This window comes from Centrocercus urophasianus, unplaced genomic scaffold (genome assembly GCF_019232065.1).
Source record: "Centrocercus urophasianus isolate 14NV4802_14NV808 unplaced genomic scaffold, USGS_Curo_1.0 seq_12, whole genome shotgun sequence".
Taxonomy (NCBI): Eukaryota; Metazoa; Chordata; class Aves; order Galliformes; family Phasianidae; genus Centrocercus; species Centrocercus urophasianus.
This window is the reverse complement of record NW_024884364.1, coordinates 8480424-8499118: the sequence shown is the minus strand read 5'-3', so window position 1 is coordinate 8499118 and position 18695 is coordinate 8480424. Positions and strand designations below refer to the sequence as shown.

The following is an 18695-nucleotide window of genomic DNA, read 5'->3' as shown; positions in this document are numbered from 1 at the left end:
AAACTTCACAGGGTACTCATACCTGTGGAGACACGCTACTACAGACACAAAAATAGGGGTTGAGCACCTTGGGATTCACAATTTGACAGCTTCTCCACTGATGATGTAATCAAAGTAATGGGCAGCTTTCAAAGGAAAATTTCAGTGCAGAAACCTTGCCTTTGGAAAGGCAAAAAATAAGAAGTATTTGAGGTATGCATTGTAGCCCTTCTGTTATTATATAACAAAATTTTAAAGCCCTAAGGCCAACCTTTGATATTACATGCTACCATTGAAAACGTGACCCAGATATAATAGGCACCACAATCTGCAGACATTATTGACCAAGTAAATACATTAATTCCTGCCCTCAAGAAGTCCACATAGAAGTCTGTTCTCAAGGCAGAATAGCAGAAGTGGCCATGTGAGGTGGTATGACACTGACAAAGCAGGGCCAGTATACACAGAACCCTTCTAAAACATTTAAGGGAGAAAACCAATGAAAACCAATTAGCTCACTGCTAATTGCTGAAGATAAAAGCTGCTGGACTGCCAGCTGTCCTTTTTCAAAAAAAAACAGTGCCTACTGTTTAACAATACTATCAAATCTTGCTTCATGCCCAAGCAAACAGGTATGGCTCTGAATATGGCAGAGTCCGCCTGCCATGACAGCAGCCTCAGCCCATGCGGAATCAGTGTTCCCGCAGGAGAGAGAGATGTGGGCAGAAAGCATGCACAGGAGTACTGCCTAATTATCAGAAGGAGAAAGTCATGAACAAGGGAAGACTCACGGAGGAGAAATAAAACAACAGCAGCTGATAAGGATAAATGCCTGCAGGCAGCATTTTGAGCACATTTACAATATCCAATGTCAGAAAAGAAGCTTAGAGAAACCCTAACAGTGATATGATTAAAAATGAGAATAAAGGAGACTACTGTAAGTAAAAAAGGAATGTGGGGACACCATCTGTTTGCCATGAAGTTCTTTTTACCAGTTATTTTGTCTGTCCTCAGCATAGTGAGACTCCTACAAGGACTTCTGTGCAAAGAAAGCTCAGCACTGCCAGCTGCATGAAACACCTTTCCTTGCCCTTTTGTTTTCTTGTGGATTTGCCGTCAGTAGTCTGAATCAGTGCAGGGCTGGTGCTGCATAGTCATGAACACTTTCTAAGTGACTGAGGTAAACATGAGGCATAGATGCTGACAGAGCTAAAGGCAGCGTCACTGTTTTCTGGTGCAGAACTCCACCTTTTTCTGTTCAGATTTTCAAGTAAGACCACTTCTGCTACTTTATCACAGAATCACAGAATGGCCTGAGTTGAAAAGGACCACAATGATCATCTGGTTTCACCCCCCCTGCTATGTGCAGGGTTGCCAACCAGCAGCCCAGGCTGCCCAGAGCCACATCCAGCCTGGCCTTGAATGTCTCCAGGGATGGGACATCCACAGCCTCCTTGGGCAACCTGTTCAGTGCGTCACCACCCTCTGAGTGAAAAACTTCCTCCTGATATCTAACCTAAACCTTCCTGTCTCAGTTTAAGACCATTCCCCCCATTTCCTATCACTATCCACCCTTGTAAACAGCCATTCCCCCTCCTGCTTATACACTCCCTTCAATTACTTCTGGTTTCCTCCACTCCTGCAGCGCAGGTACCTGACCTGATCCTCCAGCATGCTCCTTCTGCCCCTGCTGCCACCTGCACACAGCTGTTTGAGGGGCCCCTCCATGCAGAAGCACCATCATGGCTGAACTACCACCTCCTCGTGCCACACTGGGATGCACATTTTTATGACATCTGCAGTTATTTTAAATATGTCCCATTTGCTTGAAATTGAACAGAAGCCAGGAGTCACTAGGTAAAAACAGCGTACAACAGCACAAGCCACCTTTTCTTTGGCAGTGGCTTGCCTCCAAAGTCACACTGCACTCAGCAGCTGCCAAGTGGCAGAGCCAAGGAGCTAAAGAAGCTATCAGGATTTTTTTTAATCACCAATTGCACTCTGCAAGAGAAATAAGAAAAAGATATGATGGCTCTTTGGTCACTCCAGTGCTTACTGCTCTACACTGCTGCAGCAAAGGAACTGGGATCAGTACTCTTGTAATGCTCAGCTCCTGAAAAAGACAACACTGTGCTCATGACCTGCTAGAGGCTTGAGATCATATTGTAATTGCTTGCACTGGTTCCAGATGTACTACATCTTTGTGTCTTTTTATTAAAAAGCAACAAATTTTTTCTATCCACTTCGAAGACTTTTTTGAAACAGATTTTAGTGTTTTCTTCAGGTACGATCAGTAGATAAATATAAAGATCTTCCCAAAAAAGCCTGACTCTATAAAAAGATATATAAATAGATCCTGTGAAAGATTTAGAATGGAATTCTACTTGTTCTTTCATTTTAAAAGTTGTCAAGTACATTCCCAGGCAAATATAACTTATTTGGTAGGGTGACTGAAACAAATCAATACAGGAAACACAATCTTCCCAATAAATGTCTCCATTAAATTCCCATGTAAATGCCCACTGATTTAGCTCAGCCACATCATTTAAACCTTGAGAGATGTAAACGGTAGCCAAACAGTAATTCAGCTGATGCAGTCTTACAGTGTCCAGTACATTCTGCTGCCGAAGACAGGAACATTTATTGTTCGTACTTATGCATGTCAGAGTTGTAAATGCTTTGCAGCATGCAAGAAAGAGGATTACAGTTGGAAAAATATATTGTCATTCTTGCAGGAGAACAGAAAGACATACTAGATTCTATCCTGAAGTCTGGAAATCCAAAAACCTGTGCCTCTAAGGTTAAACTCAAGTGTGAACATCTCTGTCTGAGGTCACACTCCTGTTGTCATTTAGGGGAAGCAAGAGACACAAGCAGTCGAGACAAAGCTTCAGTCCTCAAACTCCCTCTATTCTATGAGAAGTCAAAAACCGTAAAATTTATTGGAAGCACAGCACAGGTCATATGTTTTTTTCCATAAACTGGTACAACATGAGCATTGTCAATGCCAGCATCTCCAGTAAACAGACCAAAGGGTCTTCACCTTTGGCACACACAGACAGCAGTTCAGAGTTGATGACCAGTGCAGGTTGTGGCTTCTTCACAGAAGATGGATGTCCTCTGCTCAGGAGGAGGGCAGATTGAAATCTGTATGTTTGCATGTTTCCCCTTCTCCTAAACACACAGTAATGACTTAAAGGCATCGCTTGTAAAGCCACTTTCGTATTACAAGATTCAAGCATTGACATCCATCCACTACTTGAACAGTTGTCTCAGTCTCTTAACAGTGTAATCCTTTTGGAGGACATTAGAAAAGAAGGTATTCCAGAGAAGTAACCATTTGGAAAAAAGTTCTTGCTGATAAATAAGTAATGTGAATCACATTTTTATACATCCCTGATACTTTCAGCTGAAAGTTTTGTGTTTTTCCCATTAAATAGCTTCACAGAAATTTAGTTAGCTCAGCTTGGAATAGTCCATTATCCTCTGGCTTAGAAGAAGCTTCTGCCTTATGAGGTTTCCGTGCTGTTTTTCAACAGTAAACAGTTATGTTGCACTTAAAAAATAAAAATGTCATACAAAAAATAAAACATTTTGAAATCTTGAAAATAGTGATTATTCTTCATATTTTCCATCCAGCTTTCACGTCAAATTGACCACAAAGTTCTTGTCTATAAGCTTCTTCAAGAATTTCTGCTCAGCGCTGATGTCATGGTATTCATTCTAAGGAGATGTGAGGGAATAATCATCATTAAAAAATTAAATACAATGTATTACCAAAAATATCACCTCATTGCTCCTTCCTCCTAAATTCCCTCCTGCTAAATCATGAAAGAAGATGCTAAGAGCTGGGGAAAAGACTTCCTAGTATTGGCTGTGCTACAGCCTTCCAAGAAAACAGATAAGTGACCCCACAGCTCAAAACTAGACTAGACTTTCTATTAGGACACAAACCAAACTGATAAGGAAATGGTCTCATGAACATCCTTCCTTTACCAGCTCTCCCACCTCATCTCTGCACTCAGAGGCAACAGCTGCTTAACCACTTTTGCAACATAAGCAATCAGAAAACAAGTAGCTCTCAAAGCTCAAACATGGTTCTCACAGAGCACTCATTTGCAGCTTCAACATGTACTGCCAGTCAGCTTTCCAGCAAGCCAAAACTAACTCATTTTTAGTGCTCCATCATGCAGGATCCTGAGTACATAAGAGATCACTGAGTAACCTGAGGACAGTACAAGGAAACCCAGAAGGCCTCCACTGCAGACAGCAGAGAATGCAAAGAACCTGGTACATCAGGTTAGCTTACTGGAAATCACCTGCAGAGAGGAACCTCAAATTAAAGGTGAGCTCAGTGTCAAAGAAAAAACAGTTTTGAGCAGAGGGTACCTACGACTCCCCAGAGAGATACGATGTCCTATGGATGTTGCCTCATCCTTCCTCTTCAAAAGAGGGAGGAGGAGATAAAATAGGTCCCACATGGAACCAGTGTACCACACTGGGTGTGCATGTGTAAGAGAAAATTGCTCACACTGAGGTAAAGGGTCGAGATGAAGATGCTTGGAGTACAGAGAAGAAGGCATGAGAAGAGACAAAAACCAGAGACATAGCTGTAGCAAAGCCCTTCTCTGCAGGAGCAAGAGGCTTTGCTGATGTCTGCCAGCCTCCTGCTGCTTCCTCCTCTGGTGAGCTGTGGCTTCTCCCTGCTGGAAGTCGTTCCTTCTCCTATCCCTTTTTACGAGCTGCTTTTCTGCTTTTCATTTCTGAAATTCATCTCTCTTCCTAACTGCAAGCTTATAGGTCTTTCACTCCTTCCTTTATTTTTCAATTTTTTTATTAAAGAAACTCCTGTGATCTGTGATCACTGTGATCACTTTTGCAAGTAGCTGCCAGAGAAAAAGAATGGAAATGTGAACAGTGCCTACTCATGTTCTAACGGTGCTATCAAATATGCCTTTGTAGACGAGAGCTGTGCAGCCATCATTAAAGGAAAACAACACACAAATGGACAAATTAACACAGATATGCTACAGAATAAAGTATAGCTTGAGGGACACAAATATTATTATCCACATTTTTCAGAAGCAACAGCAGAGGTTAGGAGACATTAAGCAATAAAAACACATCAGCAGCAGAGAAGATGGGAAGCCTTTCTAACCTGTAGTTCCTTTTATCTAACTGCCTTGCCTTCTTCACTTGCCAGCTGTATTTCCCTAAGCATGCCCCTCAGCATAAACAAATGTGCGTTACCTGCATCATCTGAGACATTGTTTCGTTGCCATAGTAGTGCAAAGAACTGTTCCTGTCAGTGAAGTCATATTTGAAGCCCGCCAGGTGAACTTCGTGACAGATATGAAATGCTAGTGTAATGGCAATTAGCCCCGTTGTTGGATGCTTGGGTTTCTGAAACAAAACACAAACAACATGCATACATAAACAACTAGCAGCTTCAAATGAATAGCAAAGATAAGAAAAAAGGCAGTCAGTATCAGGGAACCAAGCTCTTCTGCAGACATTTGGCTTTGTATTTGGACCCCCTCCTGCCTCCTAAGGAGTATGGTGCTGCCTGCAGCAATTCCATGGCAAGTATACTTGTCAGGTCAGCATCACGTTGGCTTTCTGGTTTCTAACAAGGGCTGAGCACGCACTGTGGCCTTCCCTCAGTAGAGGAATCGGCAAAGTCTCTCCATCATTCTGCTCAGAAACCTACTTTCATGAAATTGGCTTGACCTCAACGCATTGCAGAACATGTCTCCTCCATTAACTTTGACTGAATTGTCAGATGCTTTCATACATTTCTAGGTGTTGGAGATCCAGACAAACATGATACACTTCAAATCTTCACACTGCCAAACTAAAGAACATGAATGTTATTGCTGCATTAAGTTGGCTACATTTCAACTTTTTCAGAGCAGTGAAATTCCTGAGGAACAGCTTTAGACCTTCCCACACTATTTCCATTAGAGGAAAGTAAACTGTAGATAAAACTGCTCATGTTTCCCTACAGTTGATAGCTCAGAAGTAAATGCAACATAAAACATCAAGAGCAGGTGATAAACAAGTGATTCAACTGCTTAAAAATAGAAGTATCTAGCTGAAAACGTACACTTCTTATAAGAGACCAGAGAACAACTCATTGCAACTGTCTTATTCTGCAATAATACATGGTTGTTCTAGCAGTAGCTAAAATAAAGAGGAATTAAATGAGGCAGGATTTGTACAATGAAGTGATCTGTCATTAGATTACAGCTGATGAATTTTAGAGGAGAAATTCCCCAGAAATGGACAAAATGTTCAGGCAGACATGCCTGGTTTAGCTAAAACAAAAGAAGCAGTGGCACGGGCTGTCTAAGGAGGTGGTGGAATCACCATCCCTGGAGGTGTTCAAGAGCCATGTAGATGTGGCACTGAGGAACATGGAACATGGTTAGTGGGCATGGTTGGGATGGGCTGATGGTTGGACAAGATGATCTTGGAGATCATTTCCAACCTTAATGATCCTGAATTCTGTGAATTCAGAGACCAAAGGAGGTGAACACTTCCAGTAGTTGCAGTCAAACTCCAGCTGAGAGAAAAAAAAAAAAAAAAAAAAAAAAAAAAAATCACATCCTGTTTTCAACTTTTACTGAAGGCTCAGTTTATTTGCTTCCAAAAACAAAGCACACAAACCAGAAGTAGGAAATTCTGGGTGGAGAAAGAGTAGATGTATTCTGTGAGAAAAAGTATTTATTTCTGCTGTATGATATAGAAACAAAACCCTTGGAAAAAAAACCAAACACATTACTAACATCAATTCTGCAAGCCTAATTAAAATCACAATATTGGACTATCATATTTTATGTTATTTTGGGGGGGGAGGGGGGGGGGGGGGGGGGGTTGCACTTGTTATGCCTTCTGTTATGACAATAACATCAAATTAAATTACACACCATTGCCCACAGGTCCTGCCAAACAGAACAACCTTCCCAAAGGGGCCAATAGCATTGTGGTGCACTTATCAGTACCCCAAAATTATGACAGGAATGTTACATGTCAGGAATACTGCTAGTTGGAAATCTCAGGAATATCACCAGCTGCAAACTAACTCTCCTCACCTCTGGCTACCATAAGCATACAGCTCAGAAGAATACACTAACGAAAATCAAAACTGCTTTTAAAATACACTGTCATGCTTTAAGCAGGATTTTTTGTTCAACCAAACCTCAGAGAAACCCTTGAACGTGGCAAAGGAAGAAGCCTTGATCAAGCAAACTGATTTTCTGCGGATTCTGCTAAGCAGAACTGCTGCCACTTAAGTGTTCCTAGCACGCCCTAGAAATATCCTGGCATACAATGACATTTGTTCACATCTGATTTTACAGTTGTTTTTCCTGGCTCAGTTAACACCATCATAGTTACTAATAGAGAATTGCTTGCTGGACTGGGCAGAAATGCACAAACAAGGAACATAATTTTGGCTTAATGGAAATGCAGCAACAGCAGGGAAAGTAACAACTGTCTATGGTATCTCCTCCAGGCAGAGGGGGCTGAAGCACAGGACAGCAAAGGCAGTACCACACAGACATGCTACACAACACACCTCTGTGAAATGAGAAAACTGAGGACTTGAACTCAGCTATTGCTGCCGCCTGGGATGAGAGGCTCCGAAACCCCAAAAGCTGGAGCAAGGGGATACAAAGGAGGCAGAAAGGGGAACTACATCCTACCGTGGACATAGACTGCTCCAGGTTTGAGCAGGAGAGGAGCAGAAAGCATGCCCTTTGTTCAAAGCGACAGAGCAGCCTGCACTTTGCATTAGCTCTGGAACATCACACACATCTGCTTGGCTCACTGACAGCACCAATCCTACTTTTACTCACACTGACAGGGGAGCTTTATGTAAACTAACAGAATGGATTTCTGAAGCCACAAAAGCCATGGATGTATTGGGCCCTTGAGGAGACTGATCGACCTCCAGCTTCTGGGTTGCCCTCTTCTTATCCTCAGCTGAAAAACTAAAATGCCAAGAAGCCCTGGAAAGCATCTTGTAGATAGATTACTCCAGAAACAAATTGTCAGAACTTCCCATGCGTGTCAGGTAATCTTGATGAAGCAGCTCTGTGTAATGACCATGACCCCAGGGAACAGCACTCATACAAGCATCTGCATTACATAGTGTATGGTCAGTCACGACTGCACAAATGAGCTCTCCAACCTGAAGCCTTAACTTTCATCCAAAACATCCTCCAGCCAGATGATAAGAGATAAGATTTAAATGTATTTTTAATATCCAAATTCTTAATTTACCCATTACAATGTTTGGCATCAAATCACTGAGTACAAGAATGCAGTTAGATACGTGCCATTAACGTGGAGCTGTTTCCCTGCCCACCCTCAGCAGAACAAAACTGCAGCAGTGTCAGAATTACAGGCTCTCCTTGCCTTTTTGTTGGTGGTGGTTTCATTCTGTTTTTAAATAAGAAAAACAATCCCTACATTTAGTAACTCAGAACTCTTTAATATTTCTAGAGTCTCTACAGATCCACCATGTTCCAATACCTGCCTGGTTTCCCCTATTTTGTAAAAGGAATTATCTGTCTACGACGTTGTCTCATTTAATACTAGTGATTGACTCCATGAGATTTAGCATATAAGACGAGCTATTTTCTCAACTTAGTCTTTTTGTCTCTGAGCATCACCTAACCCCAAGCTAATGTAATATGATCCTGAACTGATATTCTAATGGTGTGCTATAATGAAGAAATAATTACTTTTTTGGATGCATGCCGCTTTTACAGGCAAAAACAAAGAAAGCTTACCTCTTTTTTGGGAAATCTTGTTGGGAAATGAAGCCAATCATAAGCTGTTTTTCTGGTGATGCTAGGATCAAGAATCCTGATTTGATTAGATTTGTATATCATGTTCAGAGCTGGTTTCTTCCAAAAGCCTTTAGCACTCTGCAACGGGCAAATAAATACATGTTATTTACTGCTATTTTTAACAGTTGATTTTGTTTTTGTTGCAACTCTGATTCTAACCAAAGCAAAATCTAAAGGTAGGTGCTTGAGGAAGAAGAAAAACAGTGAACCTTCAAAGATATACACCAAAATTGTACTCTTGCAACAGGATCACCTCCCGCAGCAGTAGAGGCTGGGCTGGTTGGCTGGCTTTGCAGAAATGTCCACGGTGGACAACAACACACACCATCACCATGCCCTGGAGGTAATAAATGCTCATTGTATACTTGGCTCCTTTAACAAGAGCATAGGGAGCAACAGAGAGAAGCAATCATTCTCAAGTACTGCACCTGCCTGTGGTCTCACAAACAGCCTTTTAGACTGCCCACAGTAACAGCATAAGAGAACACCGATCAGGGGCAAGCTCAGTACAGGAGGCCAGAGTGCACAACATGCAATGCGAGAAGGGTATGAGGAGGGTTTTGTTCAGCTCATCTTCCAATAAGTGGTAGAGGTTTACAAGAGGGGAAAAAAAAAAAAAAAGAAAAAAAAAAAGAAGACAGGACCAGACAGATCCTGAATGCTCACTGCTCAGGAGAAATCCTTTCTGAGAGAGTAGTGCAGCACTGAAAGAGAGATCGTCAAAATATCCCTGGAAATAACCAAACCTTTTCTGGACAAAGCCCTCAGAAACAGGTATGACTCTGAACTTCGTCCCACTCTATTTGAGCAGGGGTTTGGTCTCAAGACTTCCAAGGGAGGTCCCTGTTAACATTATTCTGCAATTTCACCAAGTGCACAGGATAAAATAACATAGGAAACAGCTGAAGCATTTGTGTTAGAATATGAAGCAGTGCTAGAAGAGAATTAAAAGAAATTTCCAAGAACACTGCTTTGGGGTGAAGAACTGATTGAATGTGGGAGTGAGAAAGGATAGAGGCATACGAGGGAAAGGGAAACTGAGCAGACTTGACAGATGCAGTATGGTCCCCAGCCAGGAGGGTTAAGGTTAAAAGCAAACCAAGTACATCTCATAGGAGAGATACATGGCAAGCTGAGCGCAAAAATGCGTAAGTAATTACACTCACTATTTTCTGACCGCCTAATATCTCCCAAAGCCACTTTAAGTCACGTGGCTTGAAGACGATAATAACAACAGTAGTATTTGGGTCGTAGTGGATTGGATCCGAAAAGATGGATTCCGGGTAGGAAAGGCGGAAAGTCGTCCTTCTCCCAACATCCTCTTCGTAGCCTATAACAGGGCCATTATTCATTCTGGAAAGAACAGAGACACAGAAATGGCAATGACTACTCCAGACACGCATCCTTTCTGTGCAGCGGTTGGCACACACTCAAGTCTGCAAGGCAGGCAGCACGTCCAGGTGTGCAAGGGTTTAGTGCCCTGGCATTCACTTATCACGTTACATGGCAGATGAGCAGTTATCAGGTGCCTCCTGCACTCACCTGCTAACCCAGCAGGATCAAGAACACACGGGAACACAGCCAAGGTGGTTTAGAGTACAACTGTACGATTGCTTATCGTATGTCACTCAAACAAAAGACCTTCTGATTTTGTCTCAAGCACAGCAACTGAAGATGATCTAGGAGAATACCTGGCTTGGAGAATTACTGACCGCTCCATCCATAATATTAGATGGCTTGAGAGGCAATTCAAGAATGTTTTAATACTCTTCACTATCTACATGGCAACAGCAATTATGACTGTATACCTGACACTCATTCATCTTTGTTTATAGCTTTTTCCCCCCTCCTCCCTTCAAAAAAATATCTGCACAGCTGCCACTGCTTTGAAATACAGCAGATTAGTAAGCAGGAGGCAGGTGGGTAAAGTCTCTTTTGCTCTGAGGTGCCAAAGAGGCTGTGTTTAACTCTTGTAGATTTTGCTTGGTGGCTGCATTGCATACTCTTTGGAGTACACAAGCACAGTTTCTCTACACCCCATTCCTGCCAATACGACTGACTGCTCACAATAGGAGTTGTGCTGCTTGGGAGCAAATGTTTACAAAATAAGGCATGTAGACAAGGCAACACTTCAAAGTTTTAATCAGAACATGTTTTAAATACAGAACATAAACACCACTTTTTTGTTCATTCACAGTAAACAAATAGGTAAAAAAAAATAGGTAATGTAATTCCAAAGCAGTTTTGGCTTTAGAAATAACTGCTTTAAAGTGTGTAACCCTGGTATATATGGATTTCTATTCTAAGAAGAGTAGATGCATCTAAGGGGAGCTTTTGAATTGAAGAATTAAATCCAAATACTTGAAAATAAGGTCAAAATAATTAATGGATCTTCCTTGTATAACTGATGGCAAAGTAAGAAAAATGAGACTGAAACAATAGCAAAGCAGAAACTGAAATGGCAGCTCAGAAGTTTTACTGAAAGAGGACACATCATTTGACAGGACAGCTGCTGGCAGAAAGACTGTTTGGTTAGTTACTATCTTGGCTTCCATTAGAAATTAGCCCAACAGTCTCTTTTCAGATTGTTTGGCATTTGAATTCCTCCCTTCTTGCCTGTTCCTCTCTAAGGCTTCCTTTGTTTCCCTGAACCAGACGCCTCTTCTTCAGACCCAGCATCCTCTGGTATACTTCCAGTATGAGACAGTGTGTTTGAGGAAAAGATACAAGCATCGGTATTATATTGTGGATGATGAGTGCCTTGAGGTGGACCTCAAAAGAAATCCACTCCAAGCAATGAATGTGCCAGCACAAAGGGGAAGACGAGCATTGTGTTGAAGGTAAGAGGCAGGGCTGGACTCTAACGCTACTGACTTTTTTTGTATATATATATGTATATATATATTCAATATCTACATGTAGAAAAAAAAAATGAAAAATAAATACCATTTACCTTATTATCACATCGTATGAGTCAATTTTCCCCCCTAACGTCTTATTTCGAAGTACTCCTCCATTACCGACCACAACACACCGTCGACAGGCAACACTGTGAAACAAACAGAACATTGATAGGCACCACACCTCATGTTTCAATACTGTGACGAATATATTCGTCTCACGAGCACGTAGCAGATGTGTTTCTCTATGCTGTGTCTTGGAACACTCGTCTCCTACACAGGGGTCTCAGTCCTGTTTCATACACTAAATATTTCAGAGTATGGCTGCATTATTTCAGGGGCTGCAAACGTCATGTAGCAGCTGCTTCTCTATAAAACGGAATTTACATGCTCTTTTCTAATGGCTTACTGAAGCACAACCAGACTGTGATGCAGGTGCAGTTCAGTAAATCACCTCTCCCACAACACTTCAGATTTTTCTCCATCCTTTTGAATTCAATATATATATTCACAGCTAGAAAGCATTTGTAAAAATTACATAAACAGAGATACTAAACTAATGAAATTGAAGTCTAACAGTACAATTTTCCAAGGAGTTGTCCCGTATCTTCTAATGGTATCTTCTGCTCTCTATTGCATATTTCAACGCTAGCAGAAGGTATACTTTGCTTGCAAAAGAAGAGTTGACAGGCTTGGTCTTGTTTCACTCAGGAAGACTTTACAGAATGCTTGCAGTCCTAAACATCAGATATCAATTCCTATGGCTCTTCAAACAAGAAAAAGGCTTTGTGACATTTCTTACTGACAAGGATCACGATATAAAGCCATAAAGAATACTGTAACCTGTGTAAAATGCTCAGTATGGCACTTTATGCAGCCTCCACAGTCCAACTTACTTTTCTCAGATGAGGAAAGTACTACTGAATAGCAATGAAAACAGTCCCAGATCAGACTGACCCACGCTCAATGGGACAGTGTAGTTCTCTACATTTCTTACAGAACTGTTAACACAGTTAAACTGCACTGCATACGAGCTAAGGAAAGTAAACTGGATGCAAAACCAATGCTGAAAACCTAAAGCTTATTAAAAATGTCAAAAGAAAATAAATGCCTACAGTTCAAATAGCCATACTTCAAAAGAAATGCTGACGTGGCAGGCTCTCACTTGCTGCTCCTAGGGTAACATCCGCAGAGGGAGTTGCCTGTATTTAATTAAATACATATATACACATACTACATGTATATTTTATATTTGATCAGGCTGTTAAATATCTCTGAATCACTACACACACATCCAATAAAATCCAGCACTGCTAAATACAGCTCTGAGAGCGGAGTGATACCAGAAAAAGCTGGCATATCTTTCTCTAGTTTCCTAAGCAGCTTAGGAGATGCCAAGCACTCACAAAAAAAAAAAAAAAGATCTTCAGCTAATGCCACAACTTCACATGACTTGACATCTCCAAAACCAGAGGTGTAGAACCTGTGCTATCCTCTTATCCTCACTATGCCTATTCCCTCTACCACCACAAAGTCATTCCCTTTACTCCAGGATTGCTTCACAGCTCATTCATTTTCAAAATATTTTTTTCAATATACTTATGTTATATCCTAAGAAAGCATGCAGATGAACTTGCAATGCATGTAGGTGAACTCCTGCAATGACTGCAGTAGGAGGAAGGGAGCAGAAGTTACCCTTATAGCTTTGTTACTTGCAACTACAGCACAGAGCTCAACGCAAGACCCTATGGCACAGAAGAAGCAGCAATAAAGAGAAATGGGAAGGGAAGAGGAAAACCTCACAGAACCCATAATCAAAGTGATTAAGGTGAAATGAGGGAAAAACGAAAAAAGCACATCTTGCTTTTCTGTCATTTACAGTATGTCTCAAAAACATTGCATTTCAGGAACCTGGGCTGCAGCTGGGTAACTGTGATGTACAAACCTCACAGGTTACAAACCTAAATAGGTGACTTCTATTATTCTGACCATGGCAAACAGACAAGAAGTTACCTGAAGCTGCACTGCTCGTTCTTTCCTCTGTAGCTGAATTTTAAATTATTCCTTAGATTAAGCACATTCCTACTTTTGGCCAAAGTAACAATTTAAGAAGCTTCATTGCTAATATCCATCCTACCTATAATATATACTTGTAAGATTTTGGATGACACCTATTGAAATAATGCCTTCCACTCTGGTGTAAAAGCAAGCAGCTCTTCAGTTTGCTTACTTTGCACTGTGCAGTTGTGATGTAGCATGGCATTCAGAGCAAGGAGGTAAAATAAAATGGGACTTCAGAGCTGGGTAAAGGCTCTCAGGTCAAATCCATTTGCCTCTTCTTACTGAGAGATGCGGACCACATCTTGTTAGGGGATTTTTAATAGCTGAAATACTACTCAGAGAAACAGACTGAAATGTGGCATTTGATAAAGCTTTCAGATCTCAGCACACTCAGTAACGTAAATACTGAAAAAAAAGTTATCAGCTGCCTATATATAAATATATAAATAACCAATCATGCATCTAGCAGTGGTAACATAAATTTCTGAAACTGCTATCACAGTCACATGGTGACTTGTACACATCATTGTGGAGTCAGGGATAAACCCAAAGAAACAAACAAACAAAAAAAAAAGCTCAGTGCCCAAGAAGTTAAAGGCAGCCAACTCAAACAGGAAGTTTGGCAAGAACATATACTTCTGAATTATCTGCTCCTTTTAGCTGCCTCCTCTAAGTACTTGAGTGTCTCCAGTTACTATGATAGGCCTACACACACAGCAGCAGAGTTCACCGATAAGCAAGTAACTGAATGGCTTACTCTACAGACTAGATGCACTTGATGCACACGTGTAAATGTTAAGAGCAATGAAAACAGAACATAACTGTATAGGAAACCTGTTATGAAACAGAGGTAAAAAGTACATAGCAAGCCTGGACTGTATTCAAAGATACTTGACTTAATCTGACTTCTAGTTATTGCAGATTACAGAAGTGAAGTACTGATTTTCAGCAAAGTGTTACTCCCAGATATTTTACCCTTCTCATTTCCTAAAGTTTTGCATGTTTTCATTTTAAGAAAAAGAAAATAATGCTCCTCTTTTCCCCATATTCACAAATCAATAAGAAGTAAACTTCAAAGTCCTTAGATGACATCTGACTTGCTATACAAGAAGTAAAATGAACTGAGATATCTAGCGATCCAGATTACAAACACAAGAACAAATACTTAAGAGAAGGAAAAGGATTAACATCTCAAGTATAGCAATGGCTTGGTTGACTAAGGGATTACACGTAGGCGTTGGATATCTACGTGGTGTATGCACAGATCCCGATACAAATGGCACAGTAACTGATCCCTAACACCAAAACACTAATGCCTAAAACAATCACTCAAGCCCCTCTATTCACACTGTGTGAGCCTCTTCACTTAAAGGTCAGGCATGAATTTGCGTATTTTGTTTACAAGGTGAAGAAACATTTTCCTAGCCCCATAGAAGAAAAGTACTGTTCAGTGGCAACGAAGCCTTTAAAGTGCAAATAAAGATTCCATCCTCAGCTTTCCTGTTTTTCTGGAAAGAAAAAAAAAAAAACGATGACAACAAGAAATATTTTGACCTCAGCTGCTTTAGCATACACCCCCACTGGCCTATTGAGGAATGCAAATCATTTCCTTGGAGGTTGTTTGGAAAAAGGAGGATGCGGAGGTCACAGCTTGTTGACTCAGTATTGTGTAAGTGTATTTGTAAGAATTTACTGCTGATAACCTTGAAGAGTGATCATGGAGTACTTGCGAAAAAACGGGTGGAGCACATGTTTGGAAGGTGTGCTGTGGATATACTCTGAGCATGGAAAACCCTTCTCTGGCAGGCTGAAGACAATGACACTCTTACTTTCTGAACAGCTTCGCAAAGCTAGACCTTTAAAGCAAGATTTTGAACTAAGATTTAAAAACTGCACTGTTCAGAAGAAAAATCCTTTTGTAGCAAACTGTGTGGCTTCACTATGTATGTACACGAGCTGTACTGATGTGCAACATCTGATGTTCATATTAGCCCAATGTCTGTTAAAATACTTTACAGTAGGTTCCCCATCCCAAAAAAAAAATTTACAGAAAAATTTGGTTGCTATGCTGCCAAATGACAGCAATACAGAACTGCCTAATAATTCTATTGCTGGACAACATGGTTAGGAACAATTCCCAAAGTTTTTCCTTTTCAAAAGCCACTGTATATTGGATAAACGTATACTTCTTTTCCCCCCAAGTAATTCATGCTATATCAGTGCTGCACACAAGAAATGATTAAGAACAAACACACTGAATGTTGTCACTGAACACTCAATACATCTACACCACTGCAGTTTTGCTTCAGTACCAACTCAGGTATATTACTATTAATAAAACGAATCACACTTCCCAGAAATTCGAAATATACCTCTGTTTCAAATGAAGAACCTACATTCAAAGTATCACAGGGCAGATGGTACAATTTAGGAGACGTCGTGCTGTGCTACAAGGTTTGTTACAGCCCAAATTATTAGTGCTCAACTTGTGATTTCAGTAGATTTCTAATACAACCTTTGGCACTGTCATTCAAGACTAGCCTCTCTCAGTCACCTCTATGCAGGTTTACCCAATTATCCTACTCATGTTAGAGCACAGGTGTTGGGTTAATGTTTTTGTAGGTTTTTGCCCCACTCTTCTGAACTTGAAAGTAAATCCAAACATCCTAGAATTTGATACTTAACCCAAAGGAAGAAAGGAGTACAGTAGGTGAAAAAAATGACAAATGAGTATTAAAAACATGATAACCTTTGGGTTTGAACACCAATTACTTTTCATATTGCAATTAGGTTTAATTAAAAGGTGATCCTGGTCATTTGATTTGAAGTAACAATCTTCTGTTTGATCTTCTTGATTAAAAAAAAAAAAAAAAAAAAAAAAAAAAGCACAGACAAAACCAAGTACAACCAATTTCAGCACTATTCGCAACCAAACATATTAAGTATTCTGCATGTTATCCCAGTATAAGGCAGTTTCTCAGGTTTCTCTCCCCCACTTCTCCCATAAATGAGAAGGGAAAACTGACTACAACAGACATGGAGAAGTCTGAGACCCAACGCATTCTTTGCTGTCAGTCAGGCAGTCCTGCTTCTCACATCCTTGAATCTTTGGGTGGTGGCTGGAGGGAACAGAGTCCCTTTCTTTATAAGAGAAGCGCAAGGCCAAGACCACATCATGAGACTGAATGCGTACAAGCCTACGGGGCCAAGGACACGCAATCCCAGGGTCCTAAAGGAACTGACTAATGCAGCTGCCAGGCAACCCCCCATCATACTTTAACAGTCATGGCTGTCAGGTGAAGCTCCCGGTGACTGTAAAAATGGAAACATCACTCATTTTTAAAAAAGGGAAAAAAGAAAACTCAAGTTTTCTCAAGAGAAAACTCACCAACTACAGGCTGGTGAGCTTCAAGTCTGTGCCTGGGAAGATCATGGAGCAGATCTTCCTTGAAGCTGTGTTATGGCACGTAGGAGATGAGGTGATCCAAGACAGCCAGCACAGTTTCACCAAGGGGAGACTGTCTGCCCCATCTGCTGACCTTCTATGATAGAGTGACAGCATCAGTGGATCAGAGAAGGACAATTGATGTCATGAACCCAGACTTCTGCAAGACCCTTGACATGGTCTCACACAACATCCCTAAACTGGAGAGATATAGATTTGGACTTGTCAATAGATAAAGAATTGGTTGGATGGTCTTAGTAAGAGGGTTGTGGTCCACAACTCTATGTCAGGTGGAAACCAGTGATGAGTGGTGTCCCCCAAGGGACCAGTACTCCTTAATATCTTTATCAGTGACACAGTGGGATGAAGCACACTCTCAGCAAGACTGTGAACAACACCAAGCTGAGTGGTGCAGTTGATCCAACAGAAGTAAAGGATGCCATCCAAATGGACCTGGTCAAACTTGAAACATGGGTCCATGTGAGTCTAATGAGATTGAAAGAGGCCAAGCGCAAGATGTTGCACATGGGCTGGGGCAATCCCACCAGCTGCTATGTATACAGATGGAGAAGAATGTATTGAGAGCAGTCCTAAGAGAAGGACTTGGGGCCCTGGTGAATGAAAAACTGGACCTGAGCCAGCAGCACACACTTGCAGCCCAGAAGAAGTCAAAGAGTATCCTGGGCTGCATCAAAAGAGAGGTGGACAGCATGAAGACAGAAGTGATTGTCTCCTTCTGCTCTACTCTCTCAAGGCCCTGTATTGAGTAGTGTCCAGGCCTGGAGTCCCCAGCACAGGAAAAATATGGAGATGTTGGAACAGGTCAAGAGCGGGGCCACAAAGATGATCAGAGTGCTGGAGCACCTGTCTTACTAGGACAAGCTGAGGGAGCTGAACTTGTTTAGCTTGGAGAAGGCTACAGGGAGACCTCATTGTGGCATTCCAGTATCTAAAAGGAGCTTGTAAGAAGGAGGGAGACTGACTTTTTACATGGTTTGACAGTGATAGGACAAGGGGGAACAGTTTTAAACTAAAACAGGAGAAATTTGTATTAGATGATAGTGGAAAATATTTCATTTAGGGAATGGTATGGCACTGGAACAGACTACCCACAGAAGTCGCAGATGCCCCCTCCCTGGAGGTGTTGAAGGTCAAACTGTATGGGTTTCTGGTCAGCCCAATGCAGTGGCTAGCAACTCTGTCCACAGCAGGGAGGGGCTGGAAATAAATGATCTTTAAGGTCCCTTCCAACCCAGGTCATTCTATGATTCGCTTGACTGCATGTCTAAGAAATCATTTGCGTCACTTGGTAAACATATGATTTTAGTAGACTCGCCAACCCTATCACCCTACCTCAAAAAAAAGAAAAAAGCAGCAAGAGAAAACATACATATACACAAAAAAGACAACCTTAAAAAAAAAAAAAAAAAAAAAAAAAAAAAAAAAAAAAAA

The 18695-nt window shown here is 41.1% G+C and overlaps 1 protein-coding gene across 5 annotated transcripts in view; it reads right to left on the bottom strand.

Moving 5' to 3' along the window:
• Nucleotides 1-2601: 2601 nt before the first annotated feature.
• ST3GAL6 (ST3 beta-galactoside alpha-2,3-sialyltransferase 6) overlaps nucleotides 2602-18695 on the bottom strand; it is a 41798-nt gene continuing 25704 nt past the window's right edge. For all 5 annotated transcript variants that reach the window (XM_042810283.1, XM_042810286.1, XM_042810284.1 and 2 more), the window contains exons 7-11: nucleotides 11791-11886; nucleotides 10004-10190; nucleotides 8778-8915; nucleotides 5230-5382; nucleotides 2602-3702 (exon numbers count right to left, since the gene is read on the bottom strand). In XM_042810283.1, the coding sequence (XP_042666217.1) occupies nucleotides 3622-3702; nucleotides 5230-5382; nucleotides 8778-8915; nucleotides 10004-10190; nucleotides 11791-11886 (655 nt within the window). In that variant the 3' untranslated portion in view covers nucleotides 2602-3621. The remainder of the gene's footprint in view (nucleotides 3703-5229; nucleotides 5383-8777; nucleotides 8916-10003; nucleotides 10191-11790; nucleotides 11887-18695) is intronic.